Here is a 24,381-nt window from a genome sequence, read left to right as displayed (position 1 = left end):
GACCCTGGAAGTCCTTCACATCAGGCAGACATGCTTCACACCATTGAGTCTCAACCTTGCTTGCCCTTGAGAATCATGGGGGCACTTTTAAAGCCACACTCTGGGAGAATTACATTAGAGTTTCTGAGATGACCTGGGCATCCAGATTTTTAACAAACCCACTGATTCCCATGTACAATGAGGGTTTGAGAACCTCGGTCACCAGAGTATCTGTAAGTTATGGTGAAGAAGAGAATCCTTCAAAAGTCACATCGTGGTTATCACTGCACGTCATGGCTATGCACAACATGTTCCCTTCCTTTCAGTGGACTTGAAAGAAATTTAAAATACTGCTCAGGATCATAGGTCTGTGCATAATGATGTCACATGAATGGTACTGACTACATGACCCTTATGATTGGGTGGTCATAAACCACAGATGTGGCACTCAAGAGCTGAAGTTCCCTTCAAGGTCACAGATGGCTCCGAATAGATTCTCTAGTTGATAGAACAAATTACTAAGGATAAACAAGCCCCCCCCACCACACACACACATGACACCTATTCCATATCTGTTAGTTTAAAAAAAAAAAACAATAAAATATTCCTTTTGAAGAAAATTCTCTCTCTGACCTGTGTTTCTTTACAAGGTTTGAAGGAGAAGTTCTGCAGGACTCTGACCAGGGCAAGTTTCATGTTCATGATCGCAAACCTCATCCCAAGGCAGTTTCGGGGTCCGGTTCCAAAAGGCAGGTATGTATAAGGATTTATGTTGTCCTTGTTCTTCTTACTGAACCTGGTTCCACATTACAGGTTGGAAACAAGTTAGTGAAACATAAAAACCACAAGAGCTACATATTCAGGGTTCTCAACCAGGGGTACATAGGAAACTTTGATAGGCTGGTTACTGAAGTCCTGCTATGCTTATCTGCTGTGACAATTATAAGCTGCAGGTCGTTGGATACCCCTTCCCCTATGGGAGCATTCAGTCTTGTTGAAGAGATGAGAGATGAATGCTTTTGAAAAGATTTATCTTAAACACTAGAATTATATTTAGGGTGGTGAGATGTTCACACTCTGAAAGGCAAGCAAGAAATGAGCCTGACTGAAGGAGAGGTAGGATTCTGCCTACACTGATTGACATTGGTCATCTATCCATGGAAAAAGGAAGCAGGAGAAATGCCTCCCATGATTTACATTGTTATTTTTTCCCTTGACTTCCCTACCCTCCCTGCTAGGACCACCCCCAACCACTTAAACAGATCAGATTTTCAGATGATTTACACAGGCACGTGATGCTATTCCACTATAATCACACTCACGGATATGAATAATCACTATAATTACTGAGTTTTTGTCTATCTGTTCCACAAAGCTATAAATTCCTTGAAGGTTAGACTTACACTTTATTCCAAATTCATTCCTCCATATTTATATCAAGGAAACACGTGTTTTTGGGGAAAGTGATAATGGCATTGTGGTGAGGTATTATTTAAAACTCGTTATATTATGCAGAAGATACTGAAATGTTTACAGATGATATGCCTTAAAGTAATATGGAAAACAGATAAGGAATTATAATGGTGTGTGGATGGGGCAGCTGATATGGGTTAGTGGTTGTTGGGCAGGTGATGGGCACATAGAGATTCATTAAAAGTATTTCATAGACTTGTCTCTGTAGAATATGCTTGTGCATATGTCAAAAATTCTCCACAGTAGGGGCACCTGGGTGGCTTAGTTGGTTAAGGGTCTGCCTTTGGCTCAGGTCATGATCTTAGGGTCTTGGGATCAAGTCCCACGTTGAGCTCCCCGCTCAGCGGGGAGTCTGCTTCTCTCTGGTCCTCTGCCCCTCCCCCCACTTGTGCTCTTTCTACCCCTCCCCCGTCTTTCTCTCTCTCTGTTTCTCTCTCTCAAATAAATAAAACCTTTAATAAAATTATCCATAATAGGCATTTTTAATACATGGATTTCATACTGCCTGGCACAGTCCCTGACACACATACAACCACATGCTTGTCATCTATACTAAGGAAATATCAGAATATCCTCCAACATGAGGGTGGGTTCCCCTTTCCAGGGTTCCCTGTACCTTTCAGGACGGAACTCCTCAGGCTCTGGCCAGAGATCCAGGTCTCGGTGAAGAGTAAAGACCGGCACCATCACCACTGTCCCTTTGGGAATGAACACACCACTGATTTCCACATCTTTCTTACAGACCCTCTCAAGTCTACCACCGATTGGGTATAATCTGAGAGTCTCATTCAACACCATGTCCAGATACTCCATCTGTAGAAGGGCATCATAAGTGGGCAGTGCCTGGAAGGAAAGAAACAGATTTTGATACATTGAGATTTGGGATCAACGTTCAACTCACTCTACACACTACTACTGAAGAGTTAGGAACACCTAAGAATCATTTGTTTTGGTAAAGGGCATTTATGGACATTTTAATGTCTACCATGTCCTTTGACCTGCTCAATGGCCCACTGACATGTGTGCAATAGTAATGACAAGGGGAGGCTGCAGGGACAATCCCCTAAACAGGGCCTGAAATCCTTCCCAATACCAGGTATGGTTTTTCTTCCTCATGTGAACTAAAGTGACTAATAGATTGTGAACCTTAATCTTTATTTAAATTTTCATTTAAATTCAATTTAGTTAACATAGAGTGTATTATGAATTTCAGGGGTAGAATTCAGTGATTCATTGGTTGCATATAACACGCAGTGGTCATTACATCAGGTGCCCTCCTTAATGCCCATCATCCAGTTACCTCATCCCCTCACCCCCTCCCCTCCAGCAACCCTCAGTTTGTTTCCTATACTTAAGAGTCTTTTATGGTTTGCCTCCCTCTCTGTTTTTCTCTTATTTTATTTTTCCTTCCCTATGACCCTTAGTCTTAAGTGAAATATGTTGAAGTCACCGTTCCCTTTCAAAACAGGGGTCACACATCTGCACCATGGAAGAAGAATGTGCAACAGAAAATATTCCCTCTTCCACATAAACTCTTCTAGCAGAAATATCCTGCTCCCTACATTTTCAATTATATTTACAGTATTTAGAGAGAAACACTCTATTATATAAAAACTATAAATAATTGGGGGAGACACTACTTCCTTTCAACCCAAATAGGGCAAGAGGAGGGTAAGATTGGATGCTACCAAATGTGGACACACAATTTCAGTCCTATGGAAAGTTCTATAGAGGATCAGAACCCTACTCTCAGTCCCACGCTCTGTTGCTGGAAGGGTCTCCTTGTTGTTGCTTCAGGGTTTCACTGTTTGCCAAATAAGCCACTCCATCCCCAGAGGCCAGGTCTCTTCATAAGTAGGGAACTCCAAGTTGGGCAGGGATCGGTAAACAGTGTGGTCAATATGTGCCTATCACTTGGTGTTATATACATATTTTTTATTTATTTGAGAGAGGGAGAGAGTGAGAGAGAGAGAGAGAGAGATCACGAGCAGGGGTGGGGGCGGGGGGGCAGACTCCCCACTAAGCAGGGAGCCCGATGTGGGACTCGATCCCAGGACCCTGGGATCATGATCCAACCCGAAGGAAGACCCTTAACCGACAGAGCCACCCAGGAGCCCTGGTGTTATATTTAAGAGCCAACACTGTAGAGGTTAGAGGTCGATCAGGATCTAGGCACCCTGGCTCCTAGCTTGGCTTCTTCACCACTAGTTATATGATAATTTAAAACGTTATGATGTCTCTCTGTAGCCCAGTTTCCTGAGTTGTTACATGGAGATAACAGGGTTGCCATTTCATAGGGTGTGTGGCAGAGACATTCACTGTCCACCCAATAACCATGAAGACCCCCATAGTTCCCAGCCCATGGGAACTTAGGGGAAACTACTTTGCAAATCGGCTGTGAACTGATGAGATGGATGTCAGTTCGGGGCCAAACATTTAAAAAGCAAGTGAGCAACACTCTAGTTCCTTGTTCCCCAGCCAACAATTAGTCCCCAAGTTCCAGATAATGCAAGTATAAGAAAGTGGAGCCTCTTTCCCCAGTATCACTGAATAACTATATGAAGCAGAGACTCATCCCCATGTTGGACATGCTAATGAGTTAGAAGTAAACCTTTTTATGAAAACCCACTTGGTTTGAGGGCTAATGTGTTACTGAGACATAACCAAGCCTATCCTGACTCCCTCTTCAGGTAGGTACCGCTCACCTTATTGGGGAAAGTCGCGTCAATCTCCTCCTGCAGTTTCTGCTGGACATCAGGGTGAGTGGCCAATTCATACACAAGGAAGGAAAGAGAAGTGCTAGTGGTCTCATAGCCAGCAAAAATAAAGATAATAGATTGGGCCACAAGCTCCAGATCAGACAGAGCTAAAAGAAGAGGAAAGACATTTTAGCTAGAGCAGGTGAATATAAAACATCACAGTTTAGATGATGAGAAATCTATTGGAAACTCCCAATTCCCTTGGGGTAAAATGTAAAAGCAATTCAGAATCAAACTCACAGTGGTTTGCACTCTGATGTCTACCTACAGAGCCAGAAAACCAAGAAATTGTCTTGATCTGCTTATTCCCATGGTCTATACTATTCTTGGCCATCTGCTCCTGCTCATGCCACCCTCCCCACCAATTTCAGGAGCTGGCATTTCTGTCTAATGTACACAGAGTTTTCTGTATGTCCTTCGGAGAATCTGAAAAGGACTTCAGTCCTAAGTCACATGGGATAGCATTCTCCCCTAGGAAAATTTAAATCCTTCCAGCTAAAACAGAACTTAAATTTCTTTAGAGAGTTTGCAATGCTAAGGCTTAATTGTCAGGAAAAAATGAATGATCTTTCATCTAAACATATTTGCAGGAACTTGAGAGAACACAATTGAGCTACAGATAAACTCTTGCTGCTCAAAGTGTGGGATCTGCAGCATCTGGGAGCTTATTAGAAATGCAGAATCTCAAACTTCACCCTAAAAGTATCAAATCAAAATCTGACCTTTCATGAGATGTGGTGATTTGTGTGCACAACCTACCTTGAGAAGCACAGATTATACCTTTCTGAGGTCTCAGCTAATAGAAGACCTGGCACACAACTTCTCAAGTGGATGATCTCCAATATGTACAGAAACTATGACACAGACAAAGTGAGAAGAGTGGGATAGAACTAGGATAATCCATGCCCTTAAAGGAGCAGAAGAAAGAATGTGTCAATAGCGGGGTACTGGCTGGCAAGAAATATAGACAAACTGAATGCAGTGAATGGAATTAGCAATGCCTATTCAATCATGGCCTGAATCAGTCACATTCCTTAGTGAATGGCTCCACTCTGAATATAAGTTGGCATCTCCTTTGATTTTCTCCTGGCAGAAACATAGCATGGTCATGCTCTAATCTCTTTGATCAGAACTGTATCAGGACATTTGGATACATAGAGCACTGAAATGAACTTGGCACTTGCCACAAACACATAATTCACAACTAAAAACAATAAAAAAGTGTAAGAAAGGTCTATAGAGTTCTGATTTCCCAGTCATACTTTCTGTGATGCTGCTGTGGATAAATTCAACTATCAAATTCTTGCTCTCGATTACCATGAACCCCATGATAATCAAACTTTAGAGCTGTGCTGTCCAATAAGGTAGCCACTTGCCAGATGTAGCTATTTATATTTAAGTTTTACTTAGTTATATTAAATAGAATATAAGATTCAGATCTTCAGTGACACTAGCCACATGTCAAGTGCTCAATAACCACATGTGTGTAGTGGTTCATAGAACCAAGCATATATAGAATCTTTCCTTTATCACAGAAAGTAGTAGAACTAGATAGATAGAGATAAATAGATAGATGATAGAAAAAATAGAAGTAGGCATAGTTATAGATATATAGATATATATGTAGAGAGAGAGAGAGTGGTGTCATAGAGTAAGCCCATCGTTTTTCTCTAGAATCAGCTGTTATATATTCAAGAATTTTGTGCGATGGTTGTCAAACCATAGATAGCTTGAAATTAACCACAATGGGAATATTTCAGTCATAGAAACAATAATAAGTCAAGATTCCTTTTTTCTTTCAGATGCAGAGACCATAATTACATCACTGGTTATGGATATAGAAATATTTATCTTCATCAGTTCTGTGTAAATATATTTGATGTTCTTTGTTTGGCCCATTGAGAGGAAATAGAAACAAAGAAATCCTTGTAGCAACGAGCACTCCTAGATCCCAGATTTTGCTTTCTAAATACCATTTCTCACTAAAAGGAAACAGAGCTTCTTGGAGAAGTGGATGATTCCAGGGCTCATCAGGGGAAACAGAAGAGAAACCTGGAATGTCTCATACCAGAATGCAAGGAAATGCTCATAAGATAAATGGGAAAAAGACACAGAATACTCTATGTGCTATAATGGTGGATATACATCATTATACATATGTCTAAACCCATAGCATGTACAACACCAAGGGTGAACTGTAATATAAACTATTGATTTGGGGTGGTAATAATCTGTCATTGTAGGGGCATTGATTGTAACAAAATTACCACATCGTGAGGGATTTTGATAGTGGGAGATGCAGTATGTAGGTGGGGCAGAAGGAATATGGGATAAGTCTCTGTGTCTTTCACTCAATTTTGCAGCGAACATAAAACTGCTATAAAAAAATAAAGTCTAGGGGCGCCTGGGTGGCTCAGTTGTTAAGCATCTGTCTTCAGCTCAGGTCATGATCCCAGGGTCCTGGGATCGAGCCCCGCATCAGGTTCCCTGCTCAGCGGGAAGCCTGCTTCTCCCTCTCCCATTCCCCCTGCTTGTGTTCCCTCTCTCACGTGTCTCTCTCTGTCAAATAAATAAATAAAATCTTAAAAAAAAATAAAGTCTATAGAACCCATAAAGAAGAAGAAAGAGAAAAAAAAGGACACAGGAGCCCACTTAAAATGGCTTCTAGAGGACAAATCTGAAAGAATTGACAACCTAAATTTTAAAAAATGATGTAAGAGACTAAGTAATATTAAGATCATACTGACATATATAAATAAACTAATACAATAATGATGATGAATGGAAAGCCCACCCTAACAATGGACTATCACTCCAAATGTAGAAGAAATGGTAGAAGTAGAAAGCCATCATTTTGCAACCATCATAGTAATAATAGTTTTAGTCAAATACCATCCACGGATGGTAAAAGTAGTAGGTGATGGTTTAAAGACAAACACCACATGTACACAGTCGCAAAGTCATCCTGCACTAGTTACTTCTTAATTACAAAAGGAAAAAAACTTGGGAGTAGATTAAGCCAGTGAACACAAGTTTAACCAAGTGTTCCAAAAGAAGGTTGCCAATACTGGCGCCAGGTGCCTCCTGACGTGATGAGCCTTGATGTGAATTTCCAGGCTGAGGGTCTGATTAAATGGGTCTGGATTAGGCTGGAGGACTGACATTGGAAACACGCTCCCATGTGGCAGACCACTGACTGCTTTGTCTATCATTGCCCTTCAAGCTTTGAAAAAACTGTGGCTGTGTTCTTCTGGAAAATTCTCTGGCTACCATTTGTATCTGAACATGTGTCTTTCTTTGATATTCTGATATTCCATCTGCTAAAAATCTTCCTCCATATCTCAGAACCACCCCCTGTCTCTGAGCCACCCCATCAAGAGCCATCTGGAGCTCTCCTTGCTTACCTTTATGGGTGTCTATTTCTTTGGAATTCTGGGAGTTAATCATCAGCTGAAGAAAATCCACTCGGTGCTGGAAACAGAAAGAGACATTTCAATGACAAAAAGTCACTTGTGATGTCAGAAATAAAACAGGGATGCAGTACCTAACTTCTTTCCTGAGAATATGGCCCCTTTACATCCAGAAGGTTTTTTATTGTTATGTTAATCACCATACATTACATCATTAGTTTTAGATGTACTGTTCCATGATTCATTGTTTGTGCATAACACCCAGTGCTCCATGCAGAACGTGCCCTCTTTAATACCCATCACCAGGCTAACCCATCCTCCCACCCCCCTTCCCTCTAGAACCCTCAGTTTGTTTTTCAGAGTCCATCGTCTCTCATGGTTCATCTCCCCCTCCGATTTCCCCCCCTTCATTCTTCCCCTCCTGCTATCTTCTTTTTTTTTTTCTTAACATATATTGCATCGTTTCAGAGGTACAGATCTGAGATTCAACAGTCTTGCACAATTCACAGCACTTACCAGAGCACATACCCTCCCCAGTGTCTATCACCCAGTCACCCCATCCCTCCCACCCCACCCCCCACTCCAGCAACCCTGTTTGTTCTCTGAGATTAAGAATTCCTCATATCAGTGAGGTCATATGATACATGTCTTTCTCTGTTTGACTTATTTCGCTCAGCATAATACCCTCCAGTTCCAACCACGTCATTGCAAATGGCAAGATCTCATTCCTTTTGTACATCCAGAAGTTTAACTAGTGTTTCCAGAGTCATCAGTGAACAAAAATGTCCAGCTACAAATCTTGGAGAGCATGATATTTCCCTGACAGGAATCCAGCCATTATGTCCCATTGCTTTTTGGTTCTTGCTCTCTCTGATCCTCAGCTTCTCTGGCTTTTGAACACAGCTTCCTGGCCCAAGTGTTTCCTGCTCCCTCTCCTGTCACACCTACTAGCTGGGGAGAGAGTCCCTGACTTCAGTCCTTTTGTTTTTCCAGCCTTAATTCTTAATGAATGGTCACATAGACCAATTCCCTGACCTCTGCAGAGTCCACGGGCAGCTTCTGTGTCAGCATCTTCCAATGCCCCACCCTCCCAGAACTCTGCACAATCTTCAGAGACATCCTGGGGAACCAGCCCTGTCTCCTTGTCCTACACACATCTTAGTGCTGGCCGCCAAGTCTCAGGAAGGCAAAGCCTACTCGGCCAGCTTGCAGCCTCAGTGTCCAAAGAAGACACTTGCCCACTCCACATTATGATATTATTATTATTATTATTATGTTATTAACATAACCAGGTGCCTGAGGGGAACTTCCACTGGAGAATGTGTAAGAAAAGAGGCTTAGCATTGAAGGGATTCTTTGTCACTGTAAGATCTGGAAAAATCATACTACCAGGAAAAATATTTTACACAGTAATTTTTAAGTTTTGACAATTTATTGAAAGGAAGTGATAGTTTTTCCTCTCACTGAAGATTATGCAGTGACACACTCGTTGGCAAGCTTATTCTTAAATTTTAAACATTGTCTCTCTGACTCATCTTTTTATCTCCTTCCCTGACCTCCTTCTTCATTCTCTCTAAAATGTTAGAAGTCTCCTGCTCTAAACCCTATAGTTCTCTACCTACCGTAAAAACCTACTTAGAAGTATGTACATCAGATGTATACAGTTCAATAACAGATCAAAAGTGAACATGCACATGTAACCACCACCAGATTTACCTTTTGTTTATCTTTGAGGCGACTTTCCTTCATCCTTTTTACAGATTTTGTGAAAAAATCAGTAACACGTTTTGGAAATAGCCAGATATTTAATATTTCAAAAACTGGGATAAGGAATGGAAACAGTACTATAAGGAAAAAAAGCAATGGAAATATCAGTGAAAATGAAAAATTGCCCTGGAGCAATTATAATTTGGTCTACCAACCTGAGGATTAAAAGACACCAGGATTGGGCGCCTGGGTGGCTCAGTTGGTTAAGCGACTGCCTTCAGCTCAGGTCATGATCCTGGAGTCCCGGGATTGAGTCCCGCATCGGGCTCCCTGCTCGGCAGGGAGTCTGCTTCTCCCTCTGACCCTCCCTGCTCTCATGCTCTCTCTCTCTCATTCTCTCTCTCAAATAAATAAATAAAATCTTTAAAAAAAAAAAAAAAAAAAAAAAAGACACCAGGATTCATTCATATCAGAGTTATTCCCTCTATGACCTTTACTTGAACTTTCAAGCCAATGGCTGAGCCAGAGCAAGTCACACATATGGGCCACCACTAGAACAGTCAGATCAGTGTCTCCTGCCACATCTTTGGAGTGACCAAAGGAACAAGATTACATTCCTGGATCTCTTAGCCTTTTATTTTGGACTAGAGCCTCAATAAAATCAATTATATTTCATACATTGTGATAAAAAATCCAAAAGTGAAATTAGGACTATAACTCCTTTACACTAACACCAAGAAGAACAGAATACTTAGGAATAGCTTTAACAAAAGAAGTGCTTATGCTCTGAAAACCACAAATATTGTTGAAATAAATTAAAGAAGATCTATGTAAATGGAAAAACATCCAATGATCATGGATTAGAACTTAATATTGTCAAGACGGCAATACTCCTCAAACTGATCTACAGATGAATGTACTCCCTATAAGAATCCTAGCCGGCTTCTGTGTAGAAATTGACACACTGAAATTAAAATTCATATGGAGGGGCGCCTGGGTGGCTCAGTCATTAAGCATCTGCCTTCGGCTCAGGTCCTGATCCCAGGATCCTGGGATGGAGCCCCACATTGGGCTCCCTGCTCAGCGGGAAGCCTGCTTCTCCCTCTCCCACTCCCCCATTTGTGTTCCCTCTCTCACTGTGTCTCTCTGTCAAATAAATAAATAAAATCTTTAAAAAAAATAAAATTCATATGGAATCTAAGGGACCCAGAATGACCAAAACAATCTTGGAGAAAAAAAAAAGAATAAAACTGTAGAACTCCAACTTCCAGTTTCAAAACTTACCACAAAGCTATAATGATCAAGACAATGTGGTCCAGGCATAAGGAGAGACATATATATCAATGGAATTGAATTTGGAGTTCAAAATTATACCCATGTGTTTATGGTCAACTGAATTTTGAGAAGGTTTCCAATACCATTCAATGGAATAAAATAGTCTTTTCAATAAATGTTACTGGGACAAGTCACATGACCTCAGAAATTACAATAAATTCTTAAATATGACACTAAAATCACAGATAAAAATGGAAAAATACATAAATTGTACATCGTCAAAATTAAAAATTTTTTGCTACAAAGAACACTTTGAAGAAAGTGAAAAGACACCTACAGAATGGGAGAAAAAATTTTCAAATCATATATCTTAAGGGTCTTTTATCTAGAAGATGCAGACAACTCTTAAAACTCAAAAACAGACAAACAACTGACCCAGAAATGGGCAAGAATTTGAATACATATTTAGCTAAAGAAGTTGTGCACCCCAATGCTCAAAGCAGCAATGTCCACAACAGCCAAACTGTGGAAGGAGCCAAGATGTCCTTCAACAGATGAATGGATAAAGAAGATGTGGTTCATATATACAATGGAATATTACTCAGCCATCAGAAAGGATGAATATCTACCATTTACATTGACATGGATGCAAGTGGAGGGTATTATGCTAAGTGAAATAAGTCAATCAGAGAAACACAATTATCATATGGTTTCACTCAAATGTGGAACATAAGAAATAGTACAGAGAACAATAAGGGTGGGGGGGGAACTGAATGGAAATAAATCAGAGAAGGAGACAAACCATATGAGACTCTTCATTCCAGGAAACAAACTGAGGGTTGTGGAAAGGAATGTGGGTGGGGGGATGGGGTAACTGGGTGATGGGCATTAAAGAGGGCACCTGATATGACGAGAATTGGGTGATATACTCAACTAATGAATCACTGAATATTATATCAAAAACAAATGATGCACTATACCTTGGATAACTGAATTTAAATAAAAAATTAAATTTAAAAAAGAAGTTATGAAATAGGTGACAAGCATATAAAAAGTTGCTCAACCTCACTAGTCATTGGAAATGCAAAACAAAACCACAATGGGATACCCTTCACACTCATTAAGATGGCCATCACCAAAAAGATAGACAAATGTAGACCAACTGTTGGCAAGGATGAGCAGAAACCAGAACCCTCATGTTTAACTGGTGGGAATGTAAAATGATGTCATTATTGTGGAAAACAGTTTGGCAGTTCCTTATTAAATTAAACACACTTTACCTTAGCAACATAGTAAGTTACAATGCAAAGCATTGTACAAACAGCAAAGTTGCTTCACAATTCCATCTCAGAATACACACCCAAAAGAATTAAAAACAGGTATTCAAACAAAAACTTGTGCATGAATGTGGATAGCAGTACTATTCACAATAGCCAAGAGTTGGAAACAACCCAAATGTCCCTCAAAAGATGGAAGGATAAACAAAATGCAGTATGTCCATACAATGGAATATTGTTCTGCCATAAAAAGAAAGTTCTGATGCATGCTGCAACATGGATGAACCTTGAAAACATTATGCTAATGAAGGAAGGCAGCCACAAAAATCACATGTTATATGATTCTATCTGTATGAAGAGTCCAGAAGAGGCAAATCTATCAGACAGAAAGCAGATTAGTGGTTGCTTAGGGCTAAGGAAAGTAGGTAGTGATAGTAAAAAAGTACAGGATTTCTGTGTTGACAACAATATTCCAACAATTAACTGTAGTAAACGTTACACATATCTTTGAATGCACCAAGAAGAGTTTTCAGTTTCCTTGAGTTATAACAGACATACAGTATTATATAAGATAAGGTGTACTGCATATATTTGACATACATATATAAAAATGATTACCACAATAAGATTAGTTAACATGCATCATCTCATATAGTTATAAAAACAAAATTTTCTGCCATTATGATGACAATTTACAAATACATCATACAGTAGTGTTAACTATAGTCATCATGTTGTATTTACCAGTCCAGGACTCATATATCTTATAACTGTAAGTGTGTACCTTTGGTCACCTTCATTCAAGTCCCACCCCCCAATCCCTGCCTCTGAGAACCACATCTGATCTCCTTTTTGTATGACTTCGTTTCTTGTATTGTTTTTTTATTCCACGTGTAATTGAAGTCATACAATATTTGTCTTTCCCTGCCTGACTCATTTCATTTAATAATGCCCTCAGGATCCATCCATGTTGTCTAAATACAGAATTTCCTTCCATTTTTATGGCTGAATAAGATTCCATGGTATATACATACCACATTTTCATTATCCATTCCTTGGACGATGAACACTCAGACTGTAAAAATTAAATTGTACATTTTAAAAGGAGGACATAGTCTCTCATGGTTTGTCTCTCCCTCTGATTTCCCCCTCTTCATTTTTCCCCTCCTTCTCCTAATGTCTTCCGTGCTATTCCTTATGTTCCACAAATAAGTGAAACCATATGATAATTGACTTTCTCTGCTTGACTTATTTCACGTGATGGGTATTAAGGAGGGCATGTATTGCATGGGGCACTGGGTCCTATACACAAACAATGAAATCATGGAACACTACCTCAAAAACTAATGATGTACTGTTTGGTGACTAACATAAGAAAAAATAAGTTTTAAAAAAGGGGGACAATATATGTTATATGAAGTTATATCTCAGTAAAATTGTTGTAGAAAGGTAGTAAGGGAAGAAGTGAGAGAGGAAGGAAGGAAGGGGAGAAAAGGGGAAGGAAGGAAAAAGAGAAAACTAGTACTGTACGTACATATTGAGAAGAAAAATGGATCAAGGAAATCAAATTTTAAGAGCTTCTTAGTATTTTCCACAAAGGGATCCTGTGGGTTGTTGAGGGAATCAATGTTCACTCCAAACGATGTGCTGGTAATCACATCCATGCTGTAGGCCCCAAAGATGCTTAGTAGAGAAAGAAAGATGTAGATAATTAAAAGCGATACCTTTTTACTGTTCTTATCAAACACGTGAAACAGGAAGTACATGTAGATTCCAATGACCAGGCAAGACAAGAGCCACACTTCCAGAACCACCTGCTACATCATCTGAAGAGTCTCTATGACATCACACTCACTCACGAGGTGCTCAGGAGGTGCCACTGATGCAGCTGGCCTTGCGCTAGGGGTCATGGGGACACTGTAACATGTTAGACACACCTCTGAGCGCAAGGAGCTCAGTCATGGAGGGTTAGAGACCAAGAGCTGGACATATTACAGTAGTGTGTTTTGAGTATGGGCAGTAGAAGGTGGATTAGCACTGTGTCTGAGAAGGACAAATGGTGGAATAATTAACCCTTCCTCAGGGCCAAGTAGGTGAAATTGACCGGGATACCACAGTATCTACACTCAGAGCTGATTCCTCTTCAGCACATGATAGAACACCAACACCCTGTTCTGTGCTGCCAAGAACACCATCCCTTCTTCTCTACACCCCTGCTAAGGCTCCTGAAAGACCCACTCTGTCTCATCTCCATCAATCTGAGATTATCCTTCGGACTCACTCATTTCTGGAAAATGTAAGAACAAGAATGTTCCTAGTGTAAAAATATGTATTAAATTACACCAAAATTGACTTAGGGGATGCCATAGCTAAGATACCATATGCCACTAGTTTCCTAGGACAGTCCCAATGTACATCTGTTCATCCTACATTATTAAAATATATTCCAGGTAGGGGAAAAAAATGGTCACCTTACCCATCCCATGAGCAGGGCCTTCTCTCTTTTGAGATTGAAAGAAGGACAGCTGGTCATAAGAATTAATATTTAGGGGCGCCTGGGTGGCTCAGTTGGTTAAGCGACTGCCTTCGGCTCAGGTCATGATTCTGGAGTCCCGGGATCGAGTCCCGCATCGGGCTCCCTGCTCAGCAGGGAGTCTGCTTCTCCCTCTGACCCTCCTCCCTCTCATGCTCTCTGTCTCTCATTCTCTCTCTCGCAAATAAATAAAAAAATCTTAAAAAAAAAAAAAAGAATTAATATTTAGTGTTTTGCTAATATCCTCAACAAAATCAGGAAGGGGGTTAAGTTGTTCCAAGTTCCACATGTTAATGTTCCTTCCCCCCGCACCAATATGTACCAAGTGCCTTTCCCTCCCACCATTCCATACTCTCTACATTCAAAGATTTGGTACAATCATGTGTCTTCTTTTCAAATAATGTATTTTTGTCTTCCAGAATATCCAAGGTGACAACTAAGCAGATAAATTAATCCTCCCTCATGTACACAAAAGAAAACCCTTTCTCTCCTGGCTGCTCTGCCTTTTTAGGTGAGCTACCTCTTCTTGGCTGGCCCACTGGGGTTGTAACATCATACACCTACCTCAGCTTGTTCACTGAGTAACTCAACAGTGGGAATTTGGCTCTGTGGCAGCAGCTGGGAAATGTTGTGACAGAGTCAGAATCCCAGCAGCTGCACTCCTACTTACTCTTTCAAGATGATGGTCTTGCCTTTCTCTGCCTCCTTCCTCAGGTTCCTCACCAACACATCTCCATACTGGCCAATGATGGAGAACATCTACACACAAAATACAACACCACCTGAAGTTAAATCTGAGAATCAAGTCCTAGGATGACATGGCTTTCACAAGCATGGAGCAGTGATTTGTAATAACAAATCTTATCATGTCTCTTGTAGGACATGAAAAGACCATTTTTAGGAAGCCCAAATTCAGCAGACTACCCTTTAGAGATGGACTGTGATTTTATTTCCTACCTGCCCCCAGATGCATTCCTTAACTTTCTCACTGAAAGTCCTCTTCTTTTCTTACCTCCTTGAGCTTTCCGCTAGTGAAGGTTGGAGACAGCAATGTTCGCATTCTCTTCCATTCTTCATCCTCAGACAAAGAGATTGCACTTTTCATAAATCCCACTGGACCAAAAGACTAGAATCAAAGAAAAACACAATTTGCCCTACATAAGTTTTGGAGGTCTCAAAGGTTGTGGAAATTTTGTTAAACAGGCAGAAATTATTCAACAAATATTTAGTGATTATCAACTTAGTAGTAGGCCCTATGGTAGGTGATTAACAGATACTTACCCCAAATGCCTAGCCTCCCGCAAGGTTGAGGACACATCCAGCCACCTGATGTGTTTTCCAGCCTTTATATTCCATCTCTTTTCAACATAAATGTGGTATGGGAAAATTTGGCAGGGAAACTACTCCTCCAGGGGAATACGGAGGATTAACACCTAGTACATTCTCCTAAGCTGTGCAGAGTAGAATTGGATTGGTAGAAGGCAGCCAGATAGCCTGGAAAACTGCATGTTGCCTCAGACCAGTTCTGCCTTTACATATATCCACAGCATGAGAAATGGATGTCTTGATATGTGATTTTTTTAAAAAAAAATTGTAGTTAACACTAAAAAGATGAGGAATCTATTTGTTCTTGTGAAGAAATGATACAGTAATATGGAAATCTCTTGTCCCTGTATTTTCCCCAAAGGGACATAAGGAAAAAGAGAGAAATAATTCTCTCGTCAATATATCATCTTGGGACTGGCCTAGCAAGTCAACCAGTTTGAATATTTCTTCCATTTTCCAAAACTATAGTTTGTTTTAAAATGGATATCTCCATGGCTAAAGTTAACAACTCAGGGAACAACAGATGTTGACCAGGATGCAGAGAAAGGGAACCCTCATACACTGTTGGTGGAAATGCAAACTGGTGCAGCCACTCTGGAAAACAGTATGGAGGTTCCTCAAAAACTTAAAAATAGAGCTACCCTACAATCCAGCAATTGGACTACTAGGTATTTATCAGAAGGATACAAACATAGTGATTTTAAGGGGCACATACACCCCAATGATTATAGCAGCAATGTCCACAATTGCCAAAATATGGAAAGAGCCCAGATGTCCATTGACAGATGAATGGATAATTAAGACATGGTATATATATAATGGAATATTACTTAGCCATCAAAAAGAATGATATCTTGCCATTTGCAACAACATGGTTGGAACTAGAGGGTATCATGCTAAGCAAAATAAGTTAATCAGAGAAATCCAATTATCATATGATTTCACTCATATGTGGAATTTAAGAAACAAAACAGATGAACATAGGAGAAGGGAAGGAAAAATAAAATAAGATGAAAACAGAGAGGGAGGCAAACCATAAGACATGCTTAACTATAGGGAACAAACTGAAAGTTGCTCCCAGGGAGATGGCTGGAGGAATGGGGTAACTGGATGATGGGCATTTAGTAATGAAGTAATGAGCACTGGATGTTGTATGTAACTGATGAATCACTGAATTCTACCTGTGAAACTAATAATACAGAACATGTTAATTAAATTAAATTTAAATTATAAAAATTTTTTTGTCATATGTGTGTTTTGTTTTTATTTTTTCCCACATAGCTTTTTACTTTTTTTATTATGCTCAGTTAGCCACGGTATAGTACATAATTAGTCCTTGCTGCAGTGTTCAGTGATTCATTAGTTAACTATAACACCCAGTGCTCACCACAGCACGTGCCCTCCTCAAAACAAAAAATAAAATGGATACCTCCAACACCATTTCATGATAAAAACTCACAAACTAGGAAGAGAAGGAAAGTTCCTCGACTTAATAATGAGCATCTAAATACCCTACAGCTAACATCACCTCAGTGAGGAAAGACTGATATTATGTCACTAAGATGATGGAACAGGACACTCCAGCCTCTGTCACCCCACAAAGAACAACAATTAGACAGCTATCCACAAACAAAAATAGGCCCAAGAGCTTAGGAGTCCATTTAAGAAGTTTCAACAACAGAGTGGAGAAAACTCCTGAGAATAACTGTGCAAGGAAAATAACTTCATTTTGCCCGCATCACCCCATGACCCAGGCCAGCACTGCTCAGCACCAAGAGGACACTCCCTGACTGAGACAGTTCCCCTTCCTGGGAAACAGCAGAAGGGTGAACAACTGTTAGCCCCAGCCCTTCAGGGCACAGCACAAATGACCTGTTTTGGTTCCAAACCTCCCAGAGACTGGCATGGCTGACATCTAGACACAGCTAGGAACAAAGAAGGGCAGGACTACCAGTATCAGCCACCGGGCAGGAGTGACCCTGTTTCTCTGTGTCCTGCTCTGCAGAAGACCCTAGCAGCCTCAGCTGCTGAGGCACCAATAGCCAGCCGAGCACTGTGCACCCTCTAAGATTTTGCTGCTGATAGTCCCCCAGGTTTTCACATTTGCAGACTCCAGCTGCCTCAGTCCTGCTGTGTCCCATCTGTACTCACTGGAGTTGCCTCAGCCCGTGCCACCACCAACACTGTGAGCCCCAGAATCGACACCACCAGCCAGTCTGGCCTCTGTAACTCAGCACATGTACAACACCAGCCCAGGCCCCAGCAGCTTTCAGGTGCCTGAGGCCAGGCCTGACTCCTGTCACTGCACTGCCACATGAGACCACAGCTACCCTGAAGCTGTGCACCTTCACACGGCCGGCCTGAACTCCACTCACAAGCCCCCAGCTGCCGCGCACGCACTACTGGCTAGCCCTGAAGCCACATGAGTGCACACAGACAGCCCAGACACTCAAGGCTCCCTGTGTGCCCACAGGCGGACAGTCCCCACCACTGGCACTAGCTCTGTTTTGGGCATGAGCCTACTTTCAGCCACTACAGATGAGTGTGTGCATAGCACCAACTCTTGCCACCATTCTCCTTCCCCAGCCTCCTGGCACTGGATCTGGTGGTGCTGCTGAAGACCCCAACAGCCACTGCAGCCACAAAGAACCCTCCACGGCTCTTGCTGCCAAGGATCATGCAGCTGCTGAAGTTGTGGCCCCCAACTGCCTGAACCAATCATGCCCTCCTGATTAGTTTAAATTATCCAGTCAGAGTGAGGTACAAAAATGAAAAGAACTGGGGGGAAAAAGCCTACAGGACTTATAGGATACCAACAAGTGAAACAATATTCATATGATGGGAGTCCCAGTAGGTGAAGAGAGAAGTGGACAGAATGCTTACTGAAAGAAACAATGGCTGAAAACTTCTCAAACCTAGCGAAATGTATGGAAATCTTGGGACATGAAGCTTAAAGTCCCCAATAACATTGAATCTGAAAAAGACTTCTCCAAGAGACATTATAATAAAACTCAAAAATTAACCCCAAAGAAAAAGTCTTGAAAGCAGCAAGAGAAAAGGAGCTCATCACATACAAGGGAACATCGTGGGCTGTCAGTGGATTCCTCAGCAGAAATCGTGAAAGGCAGAAGACAGTGGGTGATTTATTTGACGTGCTGAAAAAAAAATACCAACGAAGAATACCTTACCCAGAAAAACAAGGCTTTCAGAAATGAGAGAGAGATAAAGACATTTCCGGACAAACAAAAGCGGACAGAATTCATTACCACTAAGCCTGCCTTACAAGAAATACTAAAGGGAGTCCTTCAAGCTGAAAAACAAAAAGGGCACTCACTAGGAACATGAAATCACATGAAAGTATAAATCTCACGGTAAATATAAATGTATAAATTCAGACACAGTGATATTGTAAACTGGTGATTCACAAATTACTTATAACTCTAGTGAAAGCTTAAAACACAAATAATTTTAAAAACTACAGCTAAAATAATTTGTTAAATATACAATATACAAATATGTAAATTGTGACATCAAAAACATAAAATTGGTGGAGAAGGAATAAAAGCATTGAGTTTGGATGTAAACGAAGTTAAGTTCTTATCAGCTTAAAGCAGACTGCTATATCTAGGAGATATGTTATGTAAGCCTCCTGGTAACTGCAAAGCAAAAACATAGAGTAGATACAGAAAAGATAAAGAGAAAAAAAATCAAAGCATATCACTGTAAAAAAAAAAAAAAAACCAACCCATGAAATCACAAAGAAAGATGAGAAGGACGAAAAATTGACCTATGAAACACCTGGACTAACAAAATGACAATAGTAAATCCTTATCAATAATTACTTCAAATGTAAAGGGAAAGATGAATGGATAGAGAAAATGAAATATTACTAAGCCTTAAAAAGGAAGGAAATCTTGCCATTTTAAGCATGGATGAACCTGGACAACATGGACAACACTCTAAGGGGACTAAACCAGACACAGAAGGACAGGATTTGCATGATCTCAATTATAAGTGGAATCTAGAAAAATAAAGTCAAGCTCAGGAACAAATGCTAGAATGATAGTTATTAGAGGCAAATGGCAGATAGAAATCAAATGGTACAAAATTTCGGTAATGAGATGAAAAAGTTCTGGAGACTGAATATACTGCATGGTGATTATAATTATTTTTTAAAAAGATTTTATTTATTTGACAGAGAAAGACACAGCGAGAGAGGGAATGCAAGCAGGGGGAGTGGGAGAGGGAGAAGCCGGCTTCCCGCTGAGCAGGGAGCCCGATGTGGGGCTCGATCCAAGGACCCTGGGATCATGACCTGAACCGAAGGCAGACACTTAATGACTGAGCCACCCAGGCGCCCCTGGTGATTATAATTATTAATAATGTACTATATATTTAAAATTTAAAAGTAGATTTTACATGTTTTAATACACACACACATCGGGGCGCCTAGGTGGCTGTCATTAAGCTCTGCGTTTGGCTCAGGTCATGATCCCAGGGTCCTAGAATCAAGCCCAGCATCAGGCTCCCTGCTCAGCAGGGAGCCTGCTTCTCCCTCTCCCACTCCCCCTGCTTGTGATCCCTCTCTTGCTCTCTCTCTCTCTGTCAAATAAATAAATAAATATCTAAAAAAAAAAAAATACACACATATACAAAGAAACTCTGGGTGGTGATAGATATGTTAATTCATTTGTCATAATCACTTCACAATGTATACACAAATCAAAACATCACAGTTAAATATATACAGTTTTCACTATATATATATATATATAAATAAATATTTAAATGGTAAAAGACTGAATACTTGCCCTTAACATCAGGAACAAGACTAAATGTGTACTCTCACCACTCTTATTTAACGTCTTACTAGAAATCCTAGCTAGTGGAATAAGACAAAACAAAGAAATAAAGGCATAAGATTGGAAAAATAAAAATAGGAGTGTCCCTATTTCTAGTTCAGGTGACATAATTGTTAATGTAGAAAATCTTAAGGAATATAAAAAAGAACACCTCTGATTCTCATAAACAAGCTAAGCTAGGTTGTAGGAAACAAGATCAACAGAAAAATCAACCCCGTTTCTATATAATAACAAGAATATGTCAAAGCACAGTAAAAACACAAGAACAACTATAATCACACAAAGAAAGTGAAATACTTTAGATGTATATTTAATGAAACATATATGGCTTTCCTGTGCTGAGAACTAAATGTTGGTGAAAAGAATAAAAGAAAACCTAAATAAGCACACATTGCATTCATAGATTGAAAGACATGACTTAGGAAAAATACAGATTTTCCGCATATTGATGGATAGGTTTAAGTCATGTATTACAAAATCCCAGCAAATATTATGTAAACATAGATAAGCTAATTCTTTTTTTTTTTTTTAAAGATTTTTTATTTATTTATTTGAGAGAGAATGAGAGACAGAGAGCACGAGAGGGAAGAGGGTCAGAGGGAGAAGCAGACCCCCTGCTGAGCAGGGAGCCCGATGTGGGACTCGATCCCGGGACTCCAGGATCACGACCTGAGCTGAAGGCAGTCGCTTAACCAACTGAGCCACCCAGGCGCCCTAGATAAGCTAATTCTAAAGTGGTATGGAAAGGCAAAGGAGCTAGAATACCTAAAACACTTTCAACAACAACAACAACAACAAATGGGAGGAATCACTGTTCATGATGCTGAGACTTACTATATGGCTACAGTAATCAAGAGAGCCTGGCATTGGTGGAGGGAGAGATCAATGAACAGAACAGAGAATGAGAAACACACATACACACGTATAAGCCCAACTCAATTTTGATACTGCTACAAAAGCAATTCAATGGAGGACGCATAGCCTTTTCACAAATGGTGCTGGAGCAATTAGACATCCATAGGCCAAAAACAAAGATCTTTGACCTACACTTCACACCTCACAATTAACACTAAAAATTGACACAAAATGGATCACAGACTTAAATGCGAAACATAAAACCATATAGGATTTACATTATAAATATAAAACATAAAACTATATAGTTAAATGTAAAACAAAAAAGTAAATACTTGGAGAAAATCCTAGGGACTTAGGGCTAGGTGAAGATTTTTCAAACTTGATGCCAAAGTCACAACCCATAAAAGGATAAAAGGATAAACTGGCCTTGTCAAAATTCAAAAAAAAGAAACCCAAAACTGTGTGCTCTGCTGAAAACCCTGAGATAATAAGAGACAAGCTACACACTGTGCCTATAAAAGAATAGTAAGAGGGAGACGTTTTGGTGATGGAACAGCCCTGTAACGTCATTGGGGTGGTGGATACACAAATCTATATGTGAGATAAATGTTCAGAGAACAACACACACACACACGCACACAAGTGCATATAAAACTGCTCAAATCTGTTTAAGTTCTGTGACTAGAACCAATGTCAAACTCAGCTTGGACGCGGCACTATAGTTAAGCAAGATACAACCTTAGAGGAAACAGCTTGAAGGTCACATGACATGGGACCTCCTGTGACAACTTCCTGTGAATCTATTCTTATTTCAAAATAAAAGTTTTATAAGTAACTATGTAAATTTAAAATAAATCCATGCCTACCCGCCGGTTTGTGAAGACAGAATAACATTCTTTCACTAGTACTGTTTTGATCATGTCCGGATCCGTGATAGCCAACACAGGCTGTCGCCCATCATAAAACCTGTGTGGGGAAAATAGACCTGATTACACTTAATGTGACAGTTTCTGCAGTTGCAGCCATGCCTGGAAGTCTAGACTTTCATCCTGATGGTACCTAATCCATTCTCTGAGATCGTGGTTAGAAAAAACATTCGAACATTTATTAAGTCTAGGTGTGTACATGGGTATTTCCTGGACCATTCTCCATAATTTTTTGTATGTTTAAAATACTTAAATATTTTAGAAGTATTTCTTTTTTTTTTTTTTTAGAGTTTTTTTTATTTATTTTTTTGACAGAGAGAGAGACAGCGAGAGAGGGAACACAAGCAGGGGGAGTGGGAGAGGGAGAAGCAGGCTTCCCGCAGAGCAGGGAGCCCAATGCTGGGCTCAATCCCAGGACTCTGGGATCATGACCTGAGCTGAAGGCAGACGCTTAACGACTGAGCCACCCAGGCGTCCCTTTTAGAAGTATTTCAAACATTGCAAACAATTTATGTATATTATCAAAAAGGAAGTTAGGGTGGTAAATAACTGAAGGCAAGTAACTTATCTAAGAACAAAACAATAATGGAGAGTCCGCCTACTTAGTCACTAAAAATTATAATTTTAAAAATACCTCAAACACATTAAATGCATCGGAGAGAATATTAGACAAAATTATAGACAGAGTAATCAGAAATACGTAAGAGGTGCCTACAAATAAAAAGACTTGGAATGCTCAAAAATGATGGCAAAATTATGAATTATTTCTTTGCCCTATTTACTAAAATAAACTTCCTAGTTACATTCTAAAAGAAATATTATTTTAAATATTATAGAGGTCCTTGATAGCATTAGGTCAGAAAAATTTGAAACAAAAAACCAAAGAGAATAAAGAAATACAGAGGAACATGTATAATTCATTTTGGACATATTTTCTTTCCATTACATATATTTGTTCTTATATGTGGGTCCCAAGTGTGAGTTCCCTGGACTTCCTGTAGGTGATATCCCCTAGCAGCAGGGCATGCCCACTTTTGCACGTCTCACACAAAGTTGACTCTTCATGTGTGATTCATTCCTATCCAGCCTGACTTGACTGACAATATGGCCTGTTAATGGGAATCTGTCACCAGCATGAGGTTTACTTTAAGCTTAATCACACCACCCTTTGGCATTTTGTTTTCCACAATAAATCATTTGCATTTACTAGAACAAAATGAAAGATTTCCCACAAGTCCTCTATTCCTCCTTTGATCTCATAGAGGAATTTCAAATGGTTTCCATCACATCTAAAAATGGATGAGACCACTACACTAAATGCTACCCATCTCCAAAAAGTATTCTAACACTCAGAAGTTTTTAGTGGGAGATGAGTACATTTAGTGTTGATGCAGTGATAGAAGTTACTGAGGTGGCACTTAGGTCTGCTCTCCCAGCAGCCTGATCATATTTCTTGGATGATTCCCCTCATCCCATCATGTTTGTTCAAAAACATGTGGGTGGACAAAGGACAGTGCTTTTGGGTTACCATACATATTCATGATCTCACACAGTCCTAATATTGCTTCCACTGCCAGTTAAATTCAGATTCTTGGGACCCACCCCATATCCTCCACATTCAGCATTCCGGGGGATGGAAACCAAGAATCTGCATTTTTAACAAGCTCTCCCAGGTGATTCTTACCCACAGCCAAGCATGGGAACCATGTACTAAGGACAGAACTGGGGCCCACGATGTAAGACTGGCTTTATCCAGAGCTGACCAGTACTGAATGTAGGAAAGGGCAGTGGAGCTGAATCAGTGGTGATCCAGAGATCTGGGTTCTTTCTATGCCATCATATTGCTTATGGCCAATGCCACTCAGAGATGATGGTTTCTGAGGACATGACCAGAGAAAAGAAAGAGGTATGGAGAGGTACAACACTGGCTGTGAGCAGCCCAGCACCACACTATACCTCTCCAGGCCTGATTCACACTTAGACCTGCACACCTGGT

The 24,381-nt window shown here is 40.2% G+C and overlaps 1 protein-coding gene across 1 annotated transcript in view; it reads right to left on the bottom strand.

Annotated features, from left to right (window-relative positions):
- LOC118518203 (cytochrome P450 3A12) overlaps window positions 1-24,381 on the bottom strand; it is a 34,789-nt gene that overhangs the window by 3,632 nt on the left and 6,776 nt on the right. Inside the window, exons 4-12 of the mRNA XM_036064786.2 lie at window positions 22,326-22,425; window positions 15,426-15,539; window positions 15,084-15,172; window positions 13,415-13,563; window positions 9,338-9,465; window positions 7,616-7,682; window positions 4,158-4,318; window positions 2,069-2,295; window positions 613-775 (exon numbers count right to left, since the gene is read on the bottom strand). Of these exons, the coding sequence (XP_035920679.1) occupies window positions 613-775; window positions 2,069-2,295; window positions 4,158-4,318; window positions 7,616-7,682; window positions 9,338-9,465; window positions 13,415-13,563; window positions 15,084-15,172; window positions 15,426-15,539; window positions 22,326-22,425 (1,198 nt within the window). The remainder of the gene's footprint in view (window positions 1-612; window positions 776-2,068; window positions 2,296-4,157; window positions 4,319-7,615; window positions 7,683-9,337; window positions 9,466-13,414; window positions 13,564-15,083; window positions 15,173-15,425; window positions 15,540-22,325; window positions 22,426-24,381) is intronic.

This window comes from Halichoerus grypus, chromosome 6, assembly GCF_964656455.1.
Source record: "Halichoerus grypus chromosome 6, mHalGry1.hap1.1, whole genome shotgun sequence".
NCBI lineage: Eukaryota > Metazoa > Chordata > Mammalia > Carnivora > Phocidae > Halichoerus > Halichoerus grypus.
Note: the sequence above shows the minus strand (reverse complement) of the source record. Positions and strands in the feature narration are given on the sequence as shown.